Source organism: Trachinotus anak, unplaced genomic scaffold (assembly GCF_046630095.1).
Source record: "Trachinotus anak isolate AG129_WGS33_773 ecotype Australia unplaced genomic scaffold, CSIRO_AGI_Tana_v1 ptg000021l, whole genome shotgun sequence".
Taxonomy (NCBI): Eukaryota; Metazoa; Chordata; class Actinopteri; order Carangiformes; family Carangidae; genus Trachinotus; species Trachinotus anak.
Window position 1 is genome coordinate 19,781,254 of NW_027273872.1, and position 26,907 is coordinate 19,808,160.

Consider the following 26,907-nt stretch of genomic DNA (forward strand, 5'->3'; position numbering starts at 1 on the left):
TCGCAAGTCACAATTTCGTAACTTTCCGAAACAGGCAATCGACAGTCGCACACACTTTACACAGCAACTGCCCAGCTATACGGACATATGTAAGTAAAGGAAAGGTTGGAGGTTTGATTCTTCACTGATCCACTACCATCACTTTTCTTGTGTACAACCGAATGCAACACCATGGATGCCTTTCAGGAGAGAATGTCTGCCCTTATCCCCATTTGTACGATTCACTGTGTCAAGATTATAAAGACGCACAAAAGACAGAGTTCTTAGGGAGAGATCAGGGAGGCAGCGGGAAGCGAACTAAAGAAATAGCGCACTCAACTCAAATGTCTTCAGAGTATAATGGATGCCGACCCAAAAGGCACAGGAATAGCAAAGAAGTCGTCAGCACTTGCAGATAAGTCTATAACACTTTTAATATAGTTAAGTTAATGCACAGCAGGAAAAAGAAACTGACACGTTTCAGCGCAGGGCTTTCTCCAATGTTTCTCAGCTTAGTGTTATATCTGCGAGTGCTGACAGCTTCTTTGCTAACACAGTGGGACACAGCCAGGAGGAGGCTATCATACGCCCACAGGCTTTTAGGCCCACATTATTTTTAACAGCCACTTTTTTAACCCCAACCCTAACCCTGTCAACAAATGTCATGAAAACAAACAAACAAACCCACAAAGTATAGTGCTCAGAATCAATATCATTCATCTTTACTGAAGACGTACGTTGTTAAAAAGCAGCTCACAAATGTAAAGTTTAATTCTCTAAAAACATTCAAATACATTTCCCAAAAAACTGCTGGGCATTGTAGTTTTTTAGCAAAGATTGTAATATAAAAGGAGTACATAGGAGATTTGTTGGGTGACTATTTTCAGTACTGTACATAAACATAATTGATGTTCTAGTAAGTATTCATGGCAGCAGGTCAGTGTGAGTGGGATCGACTGAAATTAGTGTCCATGTTTGGAGTAATGAAGGAACATGTCATTCAGTACAACACTGTGACTCACTGATGTGTTTTTATACTTTTTTGGACAACAATCCAGTACAGAAGCACAAAGGAATAAGATATGTCAGGCTTTGGCCACACAGACAAAACTAGTTAGCAGGATAAACTGAGGGATAAACTGAGCTGAATTTTTGTTGCTTTATGGGATTTGCTGACAATAATTTTAATCTTCACGGTTAAAGTCTTGCTGACATATTAATGCAGCAGTGATAATCATTGTAATTATTGTATAATAATACAATTCCCTGAAACAGGCCATTCTCCCCTTTGTAATACTTTTGAGGCGAGCACTGCTGTACATTAAGATAAATAATAATTTTTTAAAACACAGAATGGTAACTTTTGATTGAGTGTTTTTACATTGTGTTTTTGATACTTTCACTTAAGTAAATGATGTGAATACTTCCTCCACCTGTGAACTGTGATGTGAGCGTCTAAATGAAAGGCTGTGTGGAATTAAAGCCCTCACAAAATTTGAGATTTCTACATTGGAATCAACAAGTAGTCAATGTTGTTCTCAAGAAAACTTCCCTCCAGCATCTAGCTGGTGCTAGTCATCTCTCTTCACCACGGCAGCTGCCTGTGATGGTTATCTCTCATTCATTTTCAAACACACACACACACATGTGCACGCCCACACATTTGCACACCCACTCCTGCAACTCATGCACTTCCACATTTGCACATTTGCACACGTTCACACACTTGAGCATGCTTGTTCTTTTTCTCCCTCTCCCTATTTTTTTTACATTTTTTTACAACACAACTTCCAGCTTAACTTCCAGCCGTAGTGCACCACTCTCAGTCCTTCAGCGGGAGTCGTTCCTTTGAGCTACTCGCGAATACACTCTAACTTTCTCGTAGAAGACTAGTCACTGAGTTTCTCTCCAGGGACCCCTGCTATATAACTTATACTCACTTTACAGGACTTCCATATCAGTGGAAGGCATCTATCTGTGAAAGCACTGAGATAGGAGTTGGGATAAAGTTATTTGATGTTTTGTGGTGAACGTATCTGAGGTAATGGATACTGTGTGAAGGGCTACGGCTGTGTGAGGGAAGTGACAAAGTTAGTTTGGGCCTTACAGATCTTTAAATCCCCCCGGATCACTCAAAATGCCCTCTCCTACACTCACCACTCCACTGATTGTGTGTTTGTGTGTGTGTGTCAGATGATTGGTACCTGGGCTAACAGAAAGGACTCCCTCAGGTCCTTCTGTGGAGGTTCTCAGGTCTGGTCAGTTAACCTCCATCTCTCTCTTTGATCGCTGCGGCTCAGACGATCCTCAGGGAAAACACAACACAGTCAAACCTCAGTCAGACCTCTTTTAGTAGAGACACACACACACACACATATCGACACTTATCCAAGGCAGACAAATGGATTGACACAAGAAAAACTTGCACATATGCCAATGCATACACCCCCTCATCATCTACACACACATACACACACTTTGCCACACATTCAGACCAAGGGGTAATGCTATACAGCCAATGTCAGTGAGAGCAGGGTACTTAAGGTGCTATTACACTCCCATTACCTCTACTCTCATGTGCAATCAGGGAGAGGTGATGGCCTGCGCTCTGGCAACACACACCCTGTTTCCCCCACTGACAGCACTGTGGACAGAAGCCCAGGGCAGCAGGCTCCAGGATCGCAACGTAGGTAAGGCGAGAAGATTTAATCTGAAGGGTGTGTGTCGTATCTGGAAGGCAGAGGAGAAGGAATGCATTGTGTAGCAGCAGAGCTAACGGAGATAAAGCCCAGACTCCTATTTGCAGATGATGATGATGATGGATATACAGCGTTTCATGTGTTTGTGAATCTCTTTTAATGAAACGTATGAAAAGAAAACACCCCCCCCCCCCCCCCACCCCCATTTTCTACCTCTGTTTCTTGTGCCCTCTCTCTCTTTTTCTCTCTCACACACACAAACACACACACACAGTCATTCTCGCTCTCTCTCTCTCAGCTGGCCCTAGATAGTTTTGCTCTTCCCCCAGCTCCTCTGGGACCCCTTCTCTGTGTCGTTAATCAGAGCTCCTCAGCTCAGCCTCTCTCTCTCTCTCCTTTTCTCTTCCTTTTTCTTTCTTTCCAACCAACACACACACTCGCCCGTGCACACACACACACACACACATACACAGACACACACACACACAGACATGCACACACAGTCTTACAGTCTTTCTCTCCTCCTCACACATGCATTCTCAGCCTCATCCATCATAAAATGGCAGTAGGAAGGTTGGGTTGTGTGTAAGTGCACATGTGTGTGTAAGTGTGTGCGTCTCCATGTGTCGGCTCATGTATGTGCACGCTATTGGCACACATCTCAGTGTCTCCTCAGCAAAAACGAATTGAGACTTTACAAGAAGAAAGCAATTAGGCCAGGGCTTTGCCCTATCATTCACTGGCTAATGTATCAGAGGCAGAGTGAATATTATTAACGGACGGGGAGGGTAAGGCTCTGTGGGTTTTACAGCCAGAAGGTAGGACACGAAAAGACTAATGATTGTGATGAAGTAACCCTGAGTTGAAGGGTTTTAATCACTTGTAGGCTTTGTGGCTTCGCAGTTGACATGCTCTTTATGATAACTGCATGGCTTCCAGCTCTCAGTTGCTGCCATTCAACGGAACACTGATAGAAAAGAATCAAATGAGCCATTACCGAACATGGACAAGGATGGCTGGGTACAATGCAACAAGATTACTCATTCATCAGCATGTGTGAGCGCGAGGGCCACGGGGCTGAGGGAGCAGCGGGAAAACAAATCATGAGTCAGAAATATGGAAACTATGATGAACAGAGGACAAAGAGACAAATTATAGGGAGAGAGGAGGAAGAGGGCGCAGAGACAAAAGTGCAAAGGAGAGTGGGGTGACTGAGGTGGAGCATTGATGGACAGAGGAGAGAGGAGGTGAAGGAGCAGCGTTGGGTCAGTGATGCGTAGAGACAAACCATTTGCACCTCAGCAGCAACTGGGCAGAGTGCTCCTGACTTCTGTCTGTGTGTGTGCGTGTGTGTGTGAGATAGTGAGACATGTGACATGTGACATGGAAACTGGGTTCAGATCGGGGATAGGTCACACTGTAATGGTGTTTTTTCTTTTCTTTTTTTTTTTAACCAGCATTTTTGTTTCACATCTCTACAGCGCTCTTAAATGTCATGCATTTTAAAAAGTCAGGTCTCAGCGGGTCGAGCTGACACTGATGTGTGTGCTTTCTTTAAACAGGAACCTTCCTCTTTGTGATTTAAAGCAACATTTCGTGGTCTCTGGTTACATTTGTTGACATCACTCAGCTCTTAACAGCAAATGTGATATGATAACTCAATCAGGCAAGATGCTAAATATTGAGATAAGCCCATAGTGACCCTGAAGAAAAATATGAGGCCAATCTGTTCCAGCCTGTTTCTGTGTTACAGTCACAATTACTGGAGATTACTGCCAAATCACTTCCACATGGGCTCAATGAAAACTTTACAATCCCTCCCACAATACACGATGAGGTGACTTTGTTTGGACTTAAACCAACAGAGGAAAGAGGAGAGGAGGTGAAGGAAGTAAAGGAGAGAGAGCCTTAGAGGTTAGGTGGAGGATTTTTGTAAAGAGCTTATTTTTGAGCCATCATGCAACCATCATTTTCTCTCCCAAGAATTTCTGTTCCGAAATCTGTCAAATTGGAAACAAATGTTGTGGGTGAGACCGCACGAGAATAAAAAACATTCTTGTTGTTTCACAATCCACCACCAGAAAAGAGCTGGCTCAGAGGAGGAATGAAAGAATGAGCAAGCAAAGACAAAAATCAAAATCAGCTTCAACATCACAGAAAGCAGAGAAATGCTCTGAGAAAGAGCCTTTAGAAATATATTTGTATTTTCAAAAAGAGACAGGCACAATAAGGGACTGTAGAAAAATTATTACAGGGTCAGTAAAGTGGAGGGTTATGTTTTTTTTTTCCCTTTTGCTGAGAAGAGGGTTGTCATTTTTTATAGAAAGCAGGTGGCAGGAGTAGCCTATTTTGAAAGGTTTTTAATAGCCTCCTAGAATTATATTTTATTTCCAATTTTCCTGTGAGATTTACTGAAAATTAAAAACAAAACAAAACAAAAAAAGTTACGCCACAGGTCACATGTGTGTTTGGTCATACACAGAGGGCAAGAATCCTGTCATAATTTTGGCAGTTGGTGGGCATGTGAAAATCACTGAAAGATTAATACGCTGACTTAACATCGTGCTCCCATAAAATGGTTGGACAGTTGTAAAAAAGTTAACAAAATCAATCAAGAGATAGCATTTTTTAAAATTATTATTATTTCATACATTCTTCTTTCTTGTCAAAATGTGGAGCCTACATTACCCACAATGCAACTCGCTCAGAGGTCAGAGATTCAGGTGAGTTATGCTAGTAGCAGCTAATGTGGCGTCAAGCAGAGATGAGGAGTGGGGTACAGAGGTCTGCTAAGCTAACTTCTTTCTGACTCCTCACCCCAAGATGTTTTTCATCTCAAGCTAGTGGTCCTCAAGCACTGACTCAGGTGACATCACTTGAGGAAACTTGTCAGATTTCAGGCAATTTTAGCCAATACATGGTACTAATTTATTACTGTAATATTATTTTGAGACCACTGGGGTAGTTTGTTTCATTTTTTTCTGTTACTCAAGGGGAGGATTTAAAAGAACTCCAAGCTGTATTCATTTTTGTACAGTCCTTAAGTAAGTGAAAGGAAAGGGGTGATTGTTTCACTAAGTAAAGTCATTTCTAATTTTTCCCCCTTTTCCTCAATAAAGTGAACTTGTTGAAATGTCCTCTTTGTCCAGAGCAGCTCCTTGGTAAAACAATCCAGGGTAAAGTCAGAGCCTGTGGTCGTTAACTCAGGCTGGCATACCGGTCTTGCTTTTATAGGTGGCAAAAGCTACTAATCCTTCAGTCCAATATTTACTTAGTCCAAGTTATGTTTTCCTGGACCCTAGCTATGCATCTCTCCTGCTCCCTGCTTATATATTCTTGGCCCTTGATGTATTCCTGGCTCAGGAAACAACTTTTAGTGCCCCGCAAGGGCTGAGTGAGAATTGACAGTGTGTGCCAGAGTGAGAGCGAGAGGTAGGGGGCCTGTTTTAGTTCCACTGTGTTTGTAAGGTCACTCAGAGTACATCTGTATGGAGTGGGAACTCACTCGCTTTCACTGTCACAACCACTCACAACAGCCATCTGTAATGCTGTTATGTGGAGCACTGTGTCCCTTTGTCCCTTACACACACACTTACAGCGGCAACCACACAGTCACTCACACACCCTCACACATATAAAAGCACATGCATGTGCGCGCAAACACACATGCACTCACAAACCTACACAGACTCTCACGGCGTCACCGTTCACACGACAACAAATGAACCAGGGCAAACATACATTAACATAATGCTAGGTTCTAATTGCGAGAGCATGTGTTTCTAATGAAAAAGTTGTTTTAGGGTTTTATTCCGCTCGGCTGTCAAACAATTCGCTCATGTTTTGAAATATAATTGTGGGGACTGTAAGAGTTTCGAAACCAAACCAAAACATTGCAGCGATCCTGGTTTCTAATGTTTCTAATTTGTTAAAATATGCTGAGTGAATGACAAAAGTAGAAGCCCGACCTGCCAAGAAAAACATATCAGAGGCAGGGCCATGTGGAAATACAGAGTCTCTTTTAGAAACATGATCAATGTAACCTTTGTTACAGGAAGGAGAGGGGGAGAGAGAGAGGAGAGGTGGGGAGGAAGGGATAAGGAGACGACATACGAAGACAGTAGGTTCATGCCTGTGTACATCTTTATTTATCATTATAGCCACAGTGCATACAGTACAGGGGAGGCATTCAAGTGGACAGTTTCATTCTGCTTATGCATGCAGCACACACTGATGTACAGGCATTGTTGCGGTGAGCTGAAGGTTTTTTCTGCGAGGGGCGAATATGTTAGAGAGTCATTTTCACAAACTGTCAGATACTGAGAGGAAGAGGAGAAGGCTTTAATCATTTACAGATGGAAAGTATATCTTTTACTTCTCTTTATGCTCTTTCTCTCTCAGGCTGGACTGAAGAGGATGTGTACCCCCCCCCCCCCTCCATCCCACACACTTCTAACCCAAAACTAACATACAGCCTGGAAGTTGGCTGAGGAGAGAGAGAGAGAGAGAGAGAGAGAGAGCGAGAGAGAGAGAGAGTGCGTTGGTGAGAGGGAGAACTAAATTCATATGGTTGCAGAGCATCTCTTTACCCCCCCACCCCCCGCTGCTCCCTGCTTCTCTCTCTCTCTGTCTCCCCTTCCCTCCCCACGTATCTGTTTCTCTGAAGAATAACATACAAACCCTCTGTGAAAGGATTCATGGTTTATTAAACCAGAGGTCCTTTTCCTGTTTCAACACTGAGAAGAAAAAATAAATACCACAGTTTGTTTTCTCTCCCTCTAGCTTAGTCCTCTATCTATCTCTCTATCTATTTTCATACATTTTTTTTCTCCAATTTTCTTTTTTTTTCTATCATCCCGGTTGTGCCCGCCTGTCTTTCAATTTTCCCCCTTTTCCCCTGAACTTTCCATCCTCTAACACTGTGTCTCCTGCTTGTTTCAGGTCTTTTTTTTTCATCTCTTGGACACCAATCAGCCACACAGCCCATTAAAGCAGAGTGTGTGACTGCTGAATGGGTCCCACTAGTTTACACCCCGTGTCTGCTCGGTCAGTGTGTGTGTGTGTGTGTGTGTGTGTGTGTGTTAGAGGAGGGCAGACTAGGATAACTCAGGGTAATGTATTGTCCTGGGCGTGCACCCTGACAGTTCCCCCTGCTGGTGCCTGGTCATTCATTAATGCTAATTTGACATGTTTACGGACCCCCCTCCTAACATTACATACTTAAGGCAATCGACTGACCTTAAATGGAAACACCTACAGCCGCGTGCCATGTCAATACCAGATGAGGATGTTTGTGTCTGTGTGTTGCGTATGTGTGTGTGTGTGTGTGTGTGCGTGCTCTCATGTGTGTACGTACCTGTGAAGCAGTGCGTCAATACTGAGTTAGTGTTTAATCTGGAGGAGCAGGAGAGTTATGCCGGCAGAGACAGCTTCCTGCATTATCTGAGTAAGTGTGTGTAATGCGGCTAAGAGGTGAACAATTCAGAATAATGCAGGAAGTGTGTGTGTGTAAAGGGGGGAGGATAGCAGGTAGGCATGAGGCCAAGAGGGAAAAAGTGAGAGATTAGACCTTTAAGAGCCAGTATCTGTTTTGATTTCAATCACGGCTTCTCTAATTCCCCCCCTCTGTTTGTGTTTTTACATATTCAGCACTTAAATACAGTGTTGTGCCATTAAATGGCCAATCTTGCGTTGTCTCTCACTGATACACAACATTAATCACCAATTAGCTTGTCCTGCGACTGGCCACCTCTCTCATTAGAATATGATAGAATATAATGGTACTTAATGATGCTTAGGAAACATAATTAAATGACTGAGCTGTAGAACATGTGGAAGAACCGCGGTGCATCAATCAAAGACGACCCTGTCAATCCAGCGCTCATCAAGAGTGTGCAGAGAGGTTGTGTGTGTGTGTGTGTGTATGAAAACAGAGGGTGTGCGTGTGTGTGCTGAAACCACTGGCCTCTATCATGACCTCATTAGGGAGAAATGAAGGGTGGATGTGTCCCCATCACAAGATACCATTGGTGCTTCAAAGTGTGAATGACATTAATATGTGACTGTCTCTGCCTCTGTCTGAATGTCAGTTGGTCTATCTGGTTGCACTGGAACAGATGAGGATGAAAAAATGCCATCTCTCTGAGGTATCTGCTTCTAGCTCTAATTAGCATGTGAATAAATGGAATAAATAATCTATATTATTTATGGATTTGCTTTTATCATTAATCAACATAACAAAAAGCTTGTCTAATGCGCTCGCTGCAGTCGCCACTGTAGCATCAGCTGAGGGGACGATGGAGAGAGGGAGAGAGAGAGAGAGAGAGAGAGAGAGGGAGAGAGAGGGAAAGTAGGAATGGGAGGGGCAAACAGCTTATCTTTTGTTTTGTTTTTTTCATTTTAGTAGAACAATAAAGATAAGTGTTCTACATGCTTGCTCAACACACACAGTTCGCCGGCCCCCTCCCCTTCTACCTCTCTCTGCCGGCAGTGGTGAAATCCATCTCTCCATCTCTATCTCTATCTCTCTAACATCCATTACATACCCCAGCCCCTCACCTCCCTACTCATTAGGCCAACGCACAGTAAATTAGCAGCAGCAATTACAGAGAATATAAAGCATGGGCTCTGCCGGGCTCCCTCTGACAGGTACCACACAGATCATAGACAGACACCCACAGTCACCGGGATAATTACTGTGGGAAACGACCACACACCCTCGTATAAGCGAGAGCGCAAACCTGAATGTGAGTGCACACTCATTCTAGGTACGCCTGTACTCAAATATGCTCTGTCTTGCTGGCAGGCGTGTACATGCATACACAGATGTAGAAAGGCGGCTTGTGTGCATCTGCAAATACACATACATTAAGTAAGGCCAGGAACTTGCTTCCCATTGCCTCTCTACATCTCTCTATGATGTCCATTGTGACTATTTTCCTGCACAGAATATTATTAATATTCATTCCTCCTCTCCTTGTCTTTTGCTCACTGTCTAGGTCTGCCTCCATTCTGAATATCCCCCCACCCAACACCACCCCACCCTCCTTTCTATTTCTTTCCTTTCCTTTCTTTATCCGGGATCCCCATGGGGACTCCTGTTTTTCTTTCAAATACGCCTCTCCACTCTTCCTCCCTTCATGTGTCCATGCAGGGAGGAGAATGAGAAAGAGGAGAAGGAGAGCAAGGAATATGTGCATTAATATATTTCATTAGGATACTAGTAGCACAGAAGCTCCTGAACAGCACCTCTATTGATGTGTGAAGGCACTCCCGTCTGTATCCAGAGGAGTAGTTCTCCAGAAATAGCGTCTTTAATGTTATATCTCCAGAGGGTTGAGGTCCGCTGGCTCCACGCTGCCCTCAGCCTTCCACTCCTATTGTCCTCCTCCCACACTGACCAGTCTATCTAGGCCTGAAAAGCAGCTGGAAATAAAGAGCAAAATGGGTTCACCTTTTGTCTATGTGTATTTATGATTTATGAGTGTGTGTGTGTGTGTGTGTGTGTGTGTGTGTGTGTGTATGTGTGTTTGAATGCGTGTGTGTTGCACTGCAAGCTGCATTTGGGGTAGCCGAATCCCTGGAGCTGTGCAGTACAACACAGCAGTGGTGCTCGGCTCGCTAATCAAAAACATTAGGCTCCAGGACTCATTTTCCCGAGCACTGAGTGTGTAACCTCCATAATTCAATATCCCACCTCTTACTGCTAAATCGTGTACACTACAACCCACTTTACTGTTTGTCAGCAAACTATCAACTCTGTTATTAGATGTATGGGAGAAAAAAAAAGCCCTGTGCAGTTGTGAAGCTTTGGGCAATTAAGGAGGCAAACACACACAAGCACACACCGTGTTTACAAGTCCTTATTTCATCAGTACTTCCAGGTCATCTAGCTCTTCCCCCTTGGCGTTACGGAAGCCTCCAGTTACCGTGGAGACCCTGGAACAGTTTGAGGTCAGCAGAATCCTGGGATCCGCTATTTTCACAAGCTAATCCAATCGCAGCCCCTTAAATTAGATATGCAAAAAATAAAAAAGAAATTAATTTTCTGCTGATGACCGGGTATGCAAATGATGACTCAATTATGGTGGGCTGGTGCGTTTGCAATTAATAACCTTGGAATCATCATTAACTAATATGTTTAGGAGGAAACTTGTCAGGCTAACCATGTTCACCATGCCATCAGTAATGCATTAATGAATTAGATTCATTAGAGCAAGGAGCCTAGAAGGGGGGAGGGGATGCAGGCCTGTTTCTGACCTGTGGAATTAGTCGTTGCCAGTCCTCCTCTATTCTTAGTCAACCGCCTGTCAGCTATTTGGTGATGACATTTTCAGTCGAGCAAGAGAATAAATACACAAAGCCATCCTCACCGGTGCTCCATGGGTTTAAAGTACAGCAGTGACATAAAATATTCACTGTTGCACATTTCATTGTGTTGTAGATTTAATTTTAAATGGATATAATTGACATTTTTGCCCATGAATCTACACTCAGTGAAGCTTCATGACAAATTGGTTGCGTCTCTACAAGCTCTGCACACCTGGATCTGCCATTCTTCCTGGCAGATCATCTCAAGCTCCGTCATCTTGTCTGTGAAGTGGCATCTTCAGGTCTCTCCACAAGTGTTCGATGGGGTTTAGGTCTGGACCACTCAAGCACAGTCAGATGTGTCCTGAAACCACTCCAGTGTTGTGTTGGCTGTGTGCTTCGGGTCACTGCTGAAAGGTGAACCAGCGCTCCAGTACCAGGTCATGTGTACTCTGGAGCAGATTTTCTTCAGGGACCACTCTGTATTTGGCTGCTTTCATTCTTCCCTCAATTCTGACCAGTCTCCCGTCCCTGCTGCTGAGAACTACCCCCATAGCATGATGCTGCCACCACCATGCGTCACCATAGGAGCAGGTGATGAGCAGGGTCTGGTGTTCACCAGACAAGTGTTTGAAGTTGCTCCCACAGTTCTTTGTCACCGCACTGACCAAGACCCTTCTTGGCCGTTTACTCAGTTCGGCTGGACAGTCCACTCAAGGAAGAGTCCTGGTGCTTTCAAACTTCTTCCATTTCACAACTAATGAGGTCACTGTGCTCCTGGGAGCATTCAAAGCTTTAGAAATGGTTTTATACCCTTGCCCCGAGCTATGCCTTGCCACAGTTTTATCACAGAGAGTTCCTTGAACTTCAGGCTTTCATCCTGACATTCAGCGTGAACTGTGGGACCTTATAAACACATGTATGTGCCTTTCTAAACTATGTCCGATCACTTCAGTTTGCCACAGACTCCAGTTAAGTTCTAGACACATCTAAAGGAAAATAAAAGCAAACAGGATGCATCTGACCACAGTTAGGAGTGTCACGGCAGAGTGTCTGAATATTTGTGTAAATGTGATATTTTTTTCACTTTGTAATCATTGGTTTTTGAATGTAGCCCATAGGGCAAAAATGTCACATATATTCATTTCAATTTGCATCTATAACACAATAAAGTGTAGAAAAAGTGAAGGGGTCTGCATACTTTCTGAAGCCACTGCATCTCATTTTACATCTGTTGATCGCATGACTGAAATCAGACATGTGGCACATTTCAAAATAACAAAATGACAACATAAGTCACAGACAAGAGGTAACTTTAATTCAACATTGTGAGAGTCCAAAAGTTATCTTACAGCTCAATTTTCATCAAAAACAATAACAATCTATACAGTAGAATTTTTTTCTTCCCTTATATCATAGAGCTGTTCAGTGTATTCGCAGTCAAAGACAAAACAGAGGAAAAAATAGACACCAGCTATTTGGTTTGCATCTTTTTTTTTTTTGTTGTTTGTTACCTAAATACAAAACTTTGTCACCCATTACCAATATTTATAATCAGGATGGAACTTTGCTTACAAAGAAGCCATTGTATGACAACAGACCTCTGTAGTTCATTTGAAACAGATATGGTGCGGCCCCTCCCGCCCTGGCCCAGACCAGCACAGGCACACAAGTGCCTGAAAAACACTCGTCTGTCAGCAGGCGCCTCTGTTAAAACGGTCCTTTCTATCCACTTAACAAAACCAGGCTCTAGAAAAGAAAAGCAGAGAGAAAAGCCCTATTCTCTGTCCAGCAACAGCTTGAAGACACACGGCAGACACAAAGAAAAGACTACAGAAATGGCTGAGGGGCTAAGGAGCGCCCTTTCATGCTCCCTCACTTCTTCTTGTTCTGTTTGGCTTGTAATGAAGCTGTATTGTCCGAAGGCAAATACAGGGAGAGGACTGGGGGATCGACTGTCAGATACTGAAGTCAGGCCTATGACTCCATGTGTGAGATTAAAATTGTGCTGTGACAGTGCTTGTCTTCACTGTGCGCCCCTTTGTACTACAATTAAAACAGCTCTGTGTTGTCATACCGTTATGATCCTGTGGTTAATGAGAAATATTACCATCATGCTGTTGAAATGATTTCATTAATCAAAAAAAAAAAAAAAGAAAAAGCTACATAATCGCTACAAAAAAAGACAAAGTGTTTCTGCGAACACTAAAGTGCAATGAGCACAGCTGAGACAGGCCTCTCAGCGTCGACTGTCCTTCAAAGCATGCCATTGCTGTAGTATTATAGTACATGGGGGTGTGTGTGATTGTTGAATTATGGCTCTTTGTATTCTAGTCTGGCTTCACCACCAGAGTGGGTTTGTGCTTTGTCCCCAAGTTCCCATGAATTCCTCTGTGGCAATAGACAATTGTGGTGAGGGTAGAAAACTGTACACGTGATTGAATGAAGAATGGGTTTGCATTGTTAAGGCATCTAGACTGCTGGTAAAGATTACAGTGACAGAAAAAAAGAAAGAGTATATAGATACAGTATGTAAGCAGGCATAAATAACATAGGAAAAGAAAGAACAGAGGGGGAAAAAGGAGGAACACAAAGAAAGAAAAACACAGAGCAATTTCTTAGTTCTCTTGGTTTCCACACACACAAAAAAAAGAAAGTGTCACTCAAGAGAAGAACCCATGCATATTATCAGTTCAAGAACAGTATCAATCTGAAAGCCTCAAAGAGTTCAAACAAAAAAGATATAGATTTACAGTATATATTAATGTGTGTATATATTCTTAAAAAATCTACTTCAACCAAATACTCTGAATAAGATGCTACTTTTTTGCCATACAATAAACGTTTTCATAAGGAAAAAAACTGAATTTTTTTTTATTAACTTACAAATCATACAAAAATAGACAATGGCATGTTTTGAATCAACAAATGAAAGCATGGTATACCAATGCAAAACAATCAACATACAAAACAAACAAAAAAAAGATAAAAAAGTCACATTTAAATAGTGAGAGACAACAGTAGATAATGAAACAAAACACTGTGAAATATGTTCACTTACTGTATTAAACTTACACAACACAACTAAATGGGGGTGAGAGGCAATGTACAAATACAAGGGATAAATACATTATTTATAGGATATTTTACAGGAATCCCCATTTTGTATCCAAATCCATGTTTCTCATGTTTAGCAGATGAGATATTGACAACACACAGTAAATCTATCTTCTGTACTGAGAAGCTGCCTTAAGACATTTAATGTTTACATTTCAAACTATAGCTATTGCAAAAAGAAAAGAAATGTCAAATGAAAAATTCAACATTTTTTTATATACAAAAATATATCACATATATCACGCATTTATTCTAATCTGATATTTGCTAGACTCCTTCAGTACAGTGCTGGCTGGACGCACACATCCTCTGGCTTTTCAAGTCTTCACTAAAATCTCCGACAAAATGTCAATTTTGGCTAAATCATCACCTTTTCTTCACATGACAAGCAGAAAAGCATATTGCAAACAGCTCAATCCTCACAGTTTTATCAAAATTCAAACAAACAAACCAAACAAAAATGAAAAGAAAAGAGAGAAAGGCATGATTTTGATGTTGGATATAGCACAGGGCGATTTTGATACACCATTTTTAGTTCTATGGGATAATTAGCAGCAAAATTAAGGGGTTTATTTTGTTCTTTTGTGTATTTCTTTGCTGTTTTGTGTTGTTGACCTTAGTTCCATTTGGCCAGTGTGTTGCTATGTGGTTTTTGTAAGCCGGCTGAGCTAAGGAAAGCATCTTCTATTGTGACAGAGGTTACGTAAACTTCATGGCCAAACCAACACTTCACTGTTGTCTGTGCTAGTTATGGATTGCAAGATGACGTGGGGCCTCCAGTAATCAAACCCAAACTTACAGGCATAAACATAAAGATAAATAAATGCTCTTTTCATGAGGTCAGTGTCACACTGTGGGCAAACTATCAGTCTCTATACACTCCATCCAACGCGGTGTCAGAGAAGCTACACTAATTCAACCAAGAGGGAAATAACATCACAAAGGTTCGTATTGTCCCTTTTTTTTCTCCTCCCCTATCCCTTCAGATGAAATCCCAATGGAAAGGCCTGAGTTTAACAGAGTCCTGCGTCTTATCTTGACTTCCTTCAGTTCAGCTCCGGAGCATAACAGAGACTCGCCAGACTCTGTTACTGTGTCTTTTCCTCTCAGCATTCCCAAATCTCCAGCTATCCCAGATCCTCTACATGGGTGGAACGATCATCCCAGGAATCGCTGCTTTGTGGGAAAAGAGGGGGAGGATGAGGGAGAGAAATGGGAGATTGGGGAGTGGGGGTAGAGAAAGAAAGAAAGAAAAAAGAGAGAACGGTCAGTCATGTGATTGCTGGATTTCATCTGTCATCACAACAGTCACATACCAGAAATGTGCTCCAGCATCTGGCGAACAAAGACGACTCTCCCTCATTATCTCTTCATTCCGAGGCCCCAAAATCAAAACATTTTCCCCTGCTGCGCCGCGAACTTGGCGCGCACCGACAACATCATTCAACTTTTCGCAGGTTTTCTGAATAGCTTCATGCAAGAGCTGCCACTGTTATTTGTTAACAGTTACTTTGTGAAGCCCATTGTGCATCATGGAGCATAATTCAGACATGAGAGAGAGAATACACAGTGACGTGGGATGACAGAGGTGATGAAATTACACCCGTCACTTGGAGATGGAATCCATGAGCCTTTCACGGGGAGCGTCATTCACATTTTTTTACCTTCTTATATCATGCCCTGCCTTGCCACTAGCTCCTATCCTCACCTCTTCACTCCCACCTCCCCCTCACCCCTTTCCCTTCCCCCCATTTTACAGAGAAGCCATCACAGGGAGGAATTTTTCATATAACATATTGGCTCTCTATTGATTCCCCTCCCTCTTCAATCCACTAATTCCCTGGTTATTTCCTAAGTGTCTCCGGCTTGTTGGGATTAACAGAATGGTGTGTGTGTATGTGTGTGTGTGTGCATGTGTACTGTGTGTGCGTCAGTGTGATCAGCGCACAGTGGTGACCAGCCCCTGGGTCACCGTGGTCAGCGCTCATCAACGCCGACAGAGGAAGTGAGGAAGTGCTTAGCTTGGGGCTCTGATAAAGATTCCCATCCATCATTTCTCCCTCTCAGGATCTCAACACCATACAACATCCTGCCCAGACGAACAGACCCCGCGCTGCATTCGATGGAAATGGGAGAACAGAATGACCCTCGTTGGCAAAACACCCCCACGCTCCCCTACCCCACAGCCACCACCACCACGTCTTTACAGAGACACCCACTGGAGCACAGGCAGGAAGCAGGAAGCGAAAACAGGAAATGGAACACATATGGTGTGGCATGCCGTCTCTCTGACAAGTCAAGAGTGACAAATAAAAACAGAAAAGAGAAGGAAGGGTAGGGCAGGATGAGCTGGTGCTCGCAAATGAGTGGTGGGACAGTGGAGTGGAAAGAAAACAGAGAAAAAGAGAAGACGAAAGAGAGGGCTAACGTACTTCAGGAGAAGGCCAGGCCCTGCAGAGAGCTGGCTGATGAGTACTTGCTAGAGTCCACAAAAGACTGATCTACAGTGAGGAAGGAGAGTGGAGGGTTCAAGGAGGGTAAAGAAAGGAAAAACAGGGAGTGAAGAGGAGGTAGAAAAGGAAGATCGGAGGAAGAAGTGGGAGCAAAAGTGAGAAATTGTTACCATAAGGAGGTGAAGAAGAGCAGGATTAAAGCTTGACGATGAATGTTTCTGAGTAAATATACTTTTAGCTACTGTAATCTTTCACAAATTCATTGGATAGTATGTAAATAATGCCAGGTGGCTACTTGTTCAGTGACTTGCCTTGCAGGCTGTTGGCATTTGTGCTGGTGCACGTGGGCGGAGGGGAGTTCTGTGGTCGAACGACAGGGGCAAAGGCGCTCTTCTGCTTGACGGCGGCAGACACCATGTTGGCTGGAGAGAAGGAGAAGATGCCGGAGGAGCTGCTGCAATTGGAGGGGAGGCTGGTCGACGAGGCCATGGTGGGGCTTGATGGGACGACTGAGAGGAGAGAGATGGGTAGGAAGTAGGGTGGGGGTTAAGGGGGTCATGGGGAGTGCATCAGGGGAGAAGGGAGGAAAGATGAAGACGAAAGGGGGAGAGACGGGGTTAGAGAGAAGACCGTGGGCAGAGGACAGGCAGACGGGACGAACAGAAAGGGACTGGTCAATGGACGATGGCAGGAGGGATAATATTTTGGACTCAGATCAGCTGGCTGAGACTTTTTTTTAAAGTTGGTAAGTAATCACCTGGCAATAAGATATTCCATAGCTAAGACAAAAATGTGTTTAGTTGGCACTGAAAACAGCTCGAAGCATTTTCTTGCCCTGATCAGTCTGTTTTGATGACTCATCCTCTGCTCAAGGGTTGCAACAACTTTATAAACATCTCACAAACTTGGGGTGCTCTACCCATAATTTGTTTCCAGTGCAATTTACAAACAAACCACATCTGCTTTATCACAGATAACCATGCAAGAGATTTCATTCAACAGCCAGAGCCAGTGGTTCCAATAAATACAACAAATGGGCTGCTTGATAGAAATCGCATTTCTTCGCTGCTTGTTTGCAATGGTATTGCCATCATCTTAAACATTGGTTTGTCAGTTGTTTGTCATATGTCCAACCTTGTAATCTGTGTAATAATATGAAGGCTAAAGGCTTAGCCACACCGGAAAGTGGTACAGCCAAAATTATCCACAAAATATTCACAAAATATTTGGTTGTAAAAGCTGACAGTGATGTAGGGGCTGCTCACATGGATAGGTTAGTTGGTGAACTGCTAACATTTTAGCTCTAGTCAATAACAACAGCTATATGTGAGCTTCTCTTTATTTTCTCTGAACTGAGCTGTTTCCTCACCACTTACATTTTATTTTCTGGATTTTATCACATTTAATTCAATGCAGAATTTCTTCGAAGAGGTAAAGAAATCTCGATGCCAACGGGCTTGCTAACTGCATCACTTAGAGAAAAAAAACGCTCAATAGCATCATTACCAATGGGACAGTAAGACTGTACAATCAACTCATCTCATAACTGTCTGGAAATTATGTCATTGTTGTCGGGAAGTTTATACGCAGACAGAAGGGTTGAATGAAACTGGATGGTGACTCTATGCTAATAAGCTACAATAGCTTCCTCCATTTAGGAATCTCCAGCAGCACTGTCAAGGCTGCTCGCTATTGGCGCAATTTTGTGTCTTTGAGTTAACCAAAGTTGAACTTTCATTATCACCATAATTCCACTGGAATAGACTGGGGCTCTAACTTTTACTGTTTTTACTATTTTTTTAAATGCTGGTGTGACCAGGACTTGGAGCTTTGAATCTGTGAAATTCTCAACTTCAATTTCAGATAATTTCTTGAGCTCTGGATTAGAGTCTGTGAAGGTTTCACAGCACAACTGCATTTTGAAAGGAGCTTAACTTACATTTTGTGAAATGAAGGCTGTTAAATGGATTTACTCTCACTGCAAATTACCACCTACTGTAAGTCACACTCATGAGACTCGTGTACAGACAAAAATGACCAGAAGGTTATCGTCACAACCAACACCCTGTCTCCTTCTGAGATCATCCCATCCATCCACTTCTCCTGGGTTTGTCTTTTGTCTGCTAATACACTAAGAGCATTTTCCCCTTCAGTGATTTTACAATCAGCCGAGTCGTATTTCACCTGCCCTCTGATATCTGCTTCTGCCTTTATTGTTGTTATTATCCAACACTTAGCTTTTATGGCTCTTCCTGACAAATCCTCGCAATAAAGTCATAATCCATTTATGAAGGGGCCTAACTAATCAATTAATGAAAATTGGACCTACAAAGGCAGGCCGAGGGGCCATTGATTGAAAGTGTCTGTGTGGGGCCGATGAGCCTGTTAAAATACTTGTTAACACCCAGGAATCAAAGAGCTGAAATGGAATTGCTTCTCTAGCAATTAGTTTATTGATTTAATCAAGGGTCTTTAATGTAGAGGGTGAATGTGCGTGTGTATGAGCAGAGGTGGTGGTGTGTATATGTGTGTGTGTGTGTGTGTGTCAAGGGGGTGCTAGTCGGTCTGCTCCCCTGGCCAATAAAGTGGGGATTTGCGTTTGACTCTGTTCTTAAAGAAACAGATGAGCCAGCTGAACTGAAAGACTTTCTCTCTTGTGTGTCACTTCTTGTTTATACCTCCCTTTCTCAATTCCTGTCAGAGACTTATTCTTTTATGTTCAAAAGGCTCCGATTCAATCTTTTCTGCCTGCCCTGCCTTTATTTTGTCATCCCCTCCTGGTTTCGGATCTCGGATGTGGTGTATTTACTCACTAGCATAGGGCGAGTTGCCTGCAGATCCATTGAGGAAGTTGGGCGAAGTGCCCAAGGTTGCCATGCCAGAGTTAGCGTAGCCATTCATGCTAGTGGAGACAGAGCTGTAGCTACTCTGCTGAGGAGTGGAGCTGGGGACATAACCATGAGGGGACACACTGCTTGTACTCCTACTGAAACCTATGGACGGGGAAAGAGAGGGAGAGACGGAGAGAGAATAGGTGTTAGGGATATAGCAGATGGCAGACAAAACAAAACAAGAAAGCCTACATGCAGCACTGCCAAATACTCTTTTCCTTACATGGCTAATGGACATAGCAATATCAGCCAAGAGAAATTTTTGAAAAATCTTAGACAGCATATGGCAGAGTGAGAAAGAATGAACAGAGCAGAGGAAGAATGATATGAGAGGGAACAAGCCACAATCCAGCTCCTTAAAAAAGAGGCCTTACTGGCTCCTCTCCAAAATTAGATATATTGATAAGGCAATTAAGACTAAAAGGCCTCTGCAGCTCTCTTGTAATTTATAAAGAATGAAGCCAGTATTTCTGACAGGACCTTTCTCTCCTTTATGCTTTACAGGGGCAGTGAACAGAAGGAGGACGCAATAGAAAGACGACTATAAAAATACATCTCAGGTCCAACATGCTGACACTGGAGGAAAAAAAAAAAAACAGCTGGAATTGAACATCAGGAATTTCTACTTTCTGGTGCAATAAGGGCTGCACTTCAATACGGTAGTGGCCTACTCTTCTAGAATTAGGCACCACCAATTCCCTGTTCTCATCTGCTCTGAGTTGGAGAACAGTAGGCCAGAAATGAAGCAGCTGATATCTGTTGTTTTCTTCATATCTGAGGATATTTCCAGATGAAGATGAAAGACAGAGGAAAAGGGGAGGAAGCTCATTGGAAGTATTGAGACACGTCCAGAGGCTGGTCCATCCTCTCTCTTCTCCTTCCCCTGATACATGTGATGAATCACCACTGACTGCACCCACATCTCTCTCTGTCAGACAGGGGCCGACCCCAGTCTAATATACACACCCCTAGGACCCACTCATATTTCTCCATCGTACTCCATCCATGGCTCTCTTTTTCTCCATTCTTCACTCTCTCGTCTTCGTTCTTTCCTCCTCTCAAGTTTTCCCTGTTTCTCTCTGCCACCTCCCCTCCTCCTCCCGCCCTGCTTTTTCAGAATCTTCCTTCTTTGCTCCGTGCTCTTAAATCACCCTCTCTGAATTTCCCACATGAAAAATAAAATTTCCCTATCGCACTACTCATCTTTACAATCCATCCTGAAAAGAAAAAAACAAATAAATCACCACCACATTTCCCCTGATGATAGACTTTGACTGTTTCCTCCTGGGTTTGCTCACCCTGATTGGCCGTTTGCACCACCTCTGACCCGGTGAAGGAGTTTACGGCCATCATGCCAGCATGGACGGAGCCGCTGCCAAGACTGGCTAGCTGGTTGTGCCCTCGTGGCACTGTTGTGTACAGGGCCTCTGCGATATCTGCTGCTCGTTTCAGAATCATCTCCTGACAATGAGGGATAAAAAAAAAGAGCTGTGGTCAGCAACAGACGCAGAAGAGAAGAGAAGAGAAAATATACCCTTGATGGAGGCTTTATGCTCTCACAAGAATGCTAGATCTCCACTCGAGATATTGCGCATGTAAAACCTAGCAGGCTGAGTGGTTTTTATCAGTGGTCACAGGGAGTGGTGGGATTGGTTCCAGTAAATGGAAGAAAGGCTCATTAACAGACTCATCAAATCTTTAGCTTGCCTCTTCCTCTCGTCCTCCCTGCTTCCATTCTCCTCCTCCTCCTCCTCCAGAGTCCAGTGCTATAATCCTACCTCTCCCCTTCATCTGCCTCTTCCTGTTCTCCTCTCCTCCCTCTATTTTTAGTTTTCACTGTAATTCTCCTCCCTTCCTCCTCAGCATATGAGCTGATGAAAGATGGTATTCACATATTCCCATGTGTGTCTTTCAGGGTCCCAGATCTTGCGTGAACACAGCAGGGTGCTGTGGGGCCAGCGGAGACACCGCCTTTGATGCTGCCAGTGGTCCTAACCACAGACATAATTCTATCTAAGAAAAGATATTGATGTTTGTGTACATGCTTCTGAGTGTGTGTGGGGTTTTTTTTGTGTGTGTGTGTGCGCATTTACCTGGTTATTGTGAGGCATCCCGTACAAGGCCTCTACCAGGTCTGCTGCTCTCTTTAAAATTACCTCCTACAATCAAGCACAGAAAGACAAAGGGGATTGATCATCGGTGTGACAGCTCAAAGAGTTCAGTCACTTTTATTACATTTCACTTCTTGCATTATGCTGTGAATGCAGAACAGCGAGTGCAAGAGGGGAAAGAGGCAGGCAGAGGAAGAGAGCAGAAGAGAAATGGGCCTGTCCCGGCACTTTGTTACCAGCTGGGCAGTTTGGGAGAGCAGGGGGAAGATACCGTTATCTGTGAATAAAACATGAGCCTATATCTCTCTATCAGTCAACCATCTTCTACATCTTCTCCTCCCTACTGTCAGCGCTGGATCATGAATCTACTGCACATGATCACGCATCAATCTCATTTAACACAACATATCATCAGGTTGACGGCTATACAACTCCCCTCGTCAGCTGGGACACACCCGTCTCCTGCCCTGTATTAACCCTGGTAATGATCCAAGTGAATAGTCCTGCATTCACTTTGTGTGATAAATGTAGAACATCATTGCTCAGATGAAGACCGCCAAGTGGAATTCCCCACATCAAACATTTATCCTAACGTGGTGTTGCTGTTTCTCCGCGCTCATTTTCTATTGCTTACCCTCCTCTCTCTCCTCTCTCCATCTCTATTCTCTTTCCTCTCTGAGTGTATGAGTGTGTGACTCCAGGCAGTCGTTATATGTGCGTGTGTGATGTAGACACCTACAGCCCTACGAAACCCTTTTTAAAAGTTAATGTGCCGGGCCGAGGATATATGCTGGAGGCGCGACAACCAGAAAATTGCAGCCCCCTCCCCTCCAACCTTCCCCTCGTTTCTTTCTCTCCCTCCTTCTCTTCCACACACACGCTGTGCGTTATACCCTCCTGAGTGTATCCCTCGCTGTGAACAAGCCCTGGAGCATGTGTGCTCTCTGTTCCGTGACACACCGCCTTTCAATCAGACCTCATATCACACACACTCGCACACACACACACACACAACCGCACACGCAGCCACGCACATGTGGAGGCTGTCGAGCACGCCCAGGACATGACGAGAGGGTCAGCAAAGCAATAAAGATTGTAGAGCGCTGTCCGAGGTGCTAAATTCACTCAATAATGGGAGCGCTGCCTCTGTGTTAACCTCCCATTACTAGCACTATCTGGGGGAAGCAGAGAGGGAGGCAAAGGCAGGGAGGGGGGGATGGAAAGAGGGGAGACCAGAGAGGAGGCCTGCTCGTGGTGATTGAGAGATGTAGAGGCCCTAGGTAGGTAAGTGGTTCTTTAGTATGTATGCTCCGCTCCTCGCTTCCTTCTCTCTGCTTTTCCTCGACGCCCTGTGCCTCCCAGGGATTGCTAGATAGATGGATGGATGGATGAAGGGAGAGGGAGGGAGAGGAGAAGGAGGTGGAAGAGGGGGGGGGAGGAGGGGGAAATGAGGGAAGTGTGAGGCATTAGGACACAAACAGATCCACAGCTGGAGTGTAACGGTGTTCAGGGAGGACACATCACTTCATCTAAATTTCTTTTTTTTTTTGCCTCTGTCTGAGCAGCCATGAGTCTCATAGCCCTTCAGTTCATTCTCCTCAGGGCCTATGCTCCTTACTGTCTGTGCATCTCCTCTTCTAATCTCTTTCCTCTTCACCTGCGCCTCCAAACTACTTTCTCTCGTCTCCCTCTTCTTCTTCTCTTTCCTCTTTCTCTCTATTAATCACTCTCTTGTGGTCCTGTGCCCTGTCTGTACCTATCAGTCTCTCGTTAGCAAAGGGATCTGTCCAGTAGCTAAACACGATTAGGCAGCGCTCCAGAGTCGTTCTGATAAACAGATAAATGTGGTTAGCGCCGTGCTGCCTCCCTAGCTCTGATGCTGTAAGGGGAGACCATTTCCTGGGCGCAGGGTCTCTTCCCGTAAAGTCAGGCCCACAGAGACGTCAACAGGAAGGGGAACCTGATCCAGAGCAGAGCCTGGCCTCGTCTGGCAGGGCGGTCACTCATTAGCCGGCCCCAGACCCCCAGCTACACTACAGCCTTAGCTAAACACACGGCAGTCTGGCTGTGCCTCCTCACTATGACTGCCTGACTATCAGCCACAACACCGTATGGGGGCTGTTGTCAGCTGGACACTGGATCATTACCACAACATACAGAGATAGAACAGGCATTGGCAGATATCCTGCTTGTTTCCTGTCTAGTGTGTATGGATGCGAGAGTTCATTAAGAATCCCCTTGCAAAAGGTGCCACTAGAACGGAATACGTTATATTCCCAATCAATTCGATCTCCATGAAAAATTGACTGAAGAACAGCTACAAAGAGGCTTTGCTAAGCTAGCCGTGAAAAGACATTTGTTACTCAAGAAGTTGCCAGTGTGTACCCCTCTCCTGCCCCTCTCTCTGTAATGATTGAGGCCAACAGTTGAGAGAAGTGTGGTCAACAAACTGTTATTACCTCAATAAAGGCACAAATCAATACAGCTGAAATGAACAACCGGGCCTGCCAGCTACCACTGTTCATTTAGAAGAGAAAGAGACACCACCGAGCGAGGGAGGAAGAGGAGGAGAGAAGAGATGGATGGATACGAAGATATTTAAAGAGATACAGGGGGTTGATAGGCTAAAGACCAGAACTCACCAGGACAAGTCTTGTATCCACCAGACATGACACGCGGAGAGGACAAGTGATTTCTCTATCTTCCTTCTGCATCTACCTGGGCTCTCCATCTCTGCCTCATGGTGACTTCCCTCCACTGTGTGTTTATGTGTGTGCACGCACATTCGCAGGGAAGCGTATATACGCATTTCTGTGTGTGTGCATGCATGTGTGTGTACGCTGGCTTGTGTTTGTGTGTGTGTGTGTGTGTGTGTGTGTGTGTGTGTGTGCTGGAAGTAATAAAGTCCACCCGGGGTTGACTTCGATCCACTGACCCAGCAGGAGGTAAGACTGGACAGCTATGATGGATCACCTAACCTGCTTCTGCCTCTCTCTTCCTCTCTCCCCTCAACCTCCTTTCCTCTCTCTCTTTCCCTCTTTTCCTCCCTCAATCTATCCCCTTCCTCTCTTCCACTTTGCCAGTCTAAATGACCTTATACTCAGTGGAAGGATGAATAGAGTTGTTTGTGTGTTCGCCGCGCAAATAAAGTGTTTGTTTGAGCAGAAAATGACCATGAACATATGATAAAATGTTTATGTGCATACTGCATGGTGTGTCCTGTATGGCCCACTGTCTGTAACACACAGTCGTCCCTCTGTATGTGAGGTCATGCTGACCTTGTGCCATGTATAACCATATGTGCTATGAAACTCTAGAAGTTGTCAATACGTCTCTGTACCAGTGTTACCAAGACAAATTGCTATAAAATATTTTCATGTGGCAACCGGCATAAGCGCTGACACATGAGAGGAGTGGAGGCACTGTACCTTGGGTAATCTTTCTTGGTCTCCGGGGTGTCTGGGGATGACCTTCTGTAACCTCTGGAAGCCGTAGTCTATAGTTGGCTCGTTGAGCGCTAAGCACAAACAGGAAGAGAGATGGAGAAAGAAAAAAAAAAAAGTTTAATGCTTGATTCTTAATCATGAAAACGCCTACTGTTCAAGAGCAACTGAAAGATAAAGCAGGAGAATGGAGTGGCGGTAGAAATTACTGAATTAAGTGCGGTTTTTACATGAATATTTCAACATTAAACTAAACACACTGAAAATGTGGGTGTTCTCTATTAACTCTGGTGTGTGTCTTTGTTTGCCTGTGATGTAATGAATCTCTCTCTGTCGCCTGCTTTGGTGGTTAATAAAAAGACTGTCAGGAATCAGGAGTGTATGTGTATGTGTATTTGTGTGAATGTGTGTGAATGTGTGTGTGTGTGTGTGTCCTGTGGTCTTGCGTTGATCAGCGACTAATATAAGCAATTACAGAGCCTGGTTCCAATATAACAAAGGCTTGATCGCTCCGGGGAACAAGCTAAACACACACACACACACACACATACACACACACACACACACACACACACGTAGAGACAGTTGCACACGCTTGCACACAAACACACACACACACACAGAGTCAGATCATCCAGGCAGCAGGGAGAAAGCACTCTCTCAGCATGCTGTGGTCGTGCTACGGTAATTGAATATGAGAAGATTTACCATGAATATTTAAACATTAGAATAAATACAATGAAGATCTGAGGCTTATAGTACAAACACTTCAGAGGAGGATTGTTGGATAAGTGCTCTCTCCACATAATTCATTCCTAATGTACTCTCTCCCTCTCTCTCTCTTCTCTGTCTTTTCCCCCCTGTCTCTTTGTGGGTTGCCCGGGGAGTCAATGCACATACATGGATAGCAGCCGTGACTACTTTTCTGGGCTGCAGCCTATAAGATGCTGCCTCTGTAAAGAGTCTGTGGCAGCAAATGTGGCTTTGACATGTGTGTATTTGTACTTGCATGCGTGTAAAAAGTGAAAGACAAGGAGCCATTATGCATGAGGATTGCCTGTATGAGTCTGTGCTGTCCGTCTGTTTCCCCTGTGGGTCGCAGCTTGGACGTTTCCTGAGGGCTGATGCCCTGCTCGCCTCACATCTGAGCAGCCAGGCTGACTAGGCGGCCCTCAGAAAAAGGGCCCCTAGAGGCTATGAGTACAAGCTGTCCTGCTGGACCTCTAGTGACTTCACCATGGCGCCTCCTGAGCCACTTACTCAAACACACACACCGAAAAGAGAGCAAAAGAGCAGGAGTCCGTGATGCTCTGTTTTGGCAACACAAAGGTATTTGGACAGCTCTCCCAGCGGGCCTTTCCAGTAATCCATAAGAGTGAAAGAAAGGAAAGGTGAAAAGCTGGAAGAAAAGACGGCACAGAGGGGAAAAAGTAGAAGTAGAGACGCCAGAGGCAGGCTCAACTTCTGAAGAATGACACACATTACAGGCCAGCTGGTCCACTGATAAAATAAGCCAAAACAATGAGATGATCACATGCAACAAATAAAGTATGAATTATTTCTGAGGACAAATATTTGACATTACTTCCCAATGCTCTGATCTCTCTAAAGCCTTAAGGAGGATTTGCCCTGGATTAGGCCTGCAGTTTGAGGAGGGGATTGTTCCGACAACATCCTCTCTTTCGTCTCAAAGGCTTTTGTTTTTATGATGAATTTTTTATCAGTTCTCTACAATGTGCCAAATGAGCCTCGAGTGAACAATAGCATAAAAACCCCAAGACATACAGAGATACCCCCTATTACAAATAAAGAGACAATTTTGGTAATTGAGAGAGGAAGTGATATTGTCTCTGCTCGTTTTCAAGGACCATAAACCAGGGGAGGAGTATGTGGGGGACAACGCA

General features: G+C 44.1%; 1 protein-coding gene across 4 annotated transcripts in view; it reads right to left on the reverse strand.

The window, feature by feature from the left end:
* Nucleotides 1–12,284: 12,284 nt before the first annotated feature.
* The window catches only part of ebf1a (EBF transcription factor 1a), a 55,448-nt gene continuing 40,825 nt past the window's right edge, over nucleotides 12,285–26,907 (reverse strand). Inside the window, exons 11-17 of one of the 4 annotated variants that reach the window (XM_071457718.1) lie at nucleotides 24,989–25,077; nucleotides 21,543–21,608; nucleotides 20,748–20,910; nucleotides 19,372–19,551; nucleotides 16,870–17,067; nucleotides 16,538–16,606; nucleotides 12,285–15,278 (exon numbers count right to left, since the gene is read on the reverse strand). In XM_071457718.1, the coding sequence (XP_071313819.1) occupies nucleotides 16,539–16,606; nucleotides 16,870–17,067; nucleotides 19,372–19,551; nucleotides 20,748–20,910; nucleotides 21,543–21,608; nucleotides 24,989–25,077 (764 nt within the window). In that variant the 3' untranslated portion in view covers nucleotides 12,285–15,278; nucleotide 16,538. The other 3 variants (XM_071457719.1, XM_071457720.1, XM_071457721.1) reach the window with 3 other exon arrangements.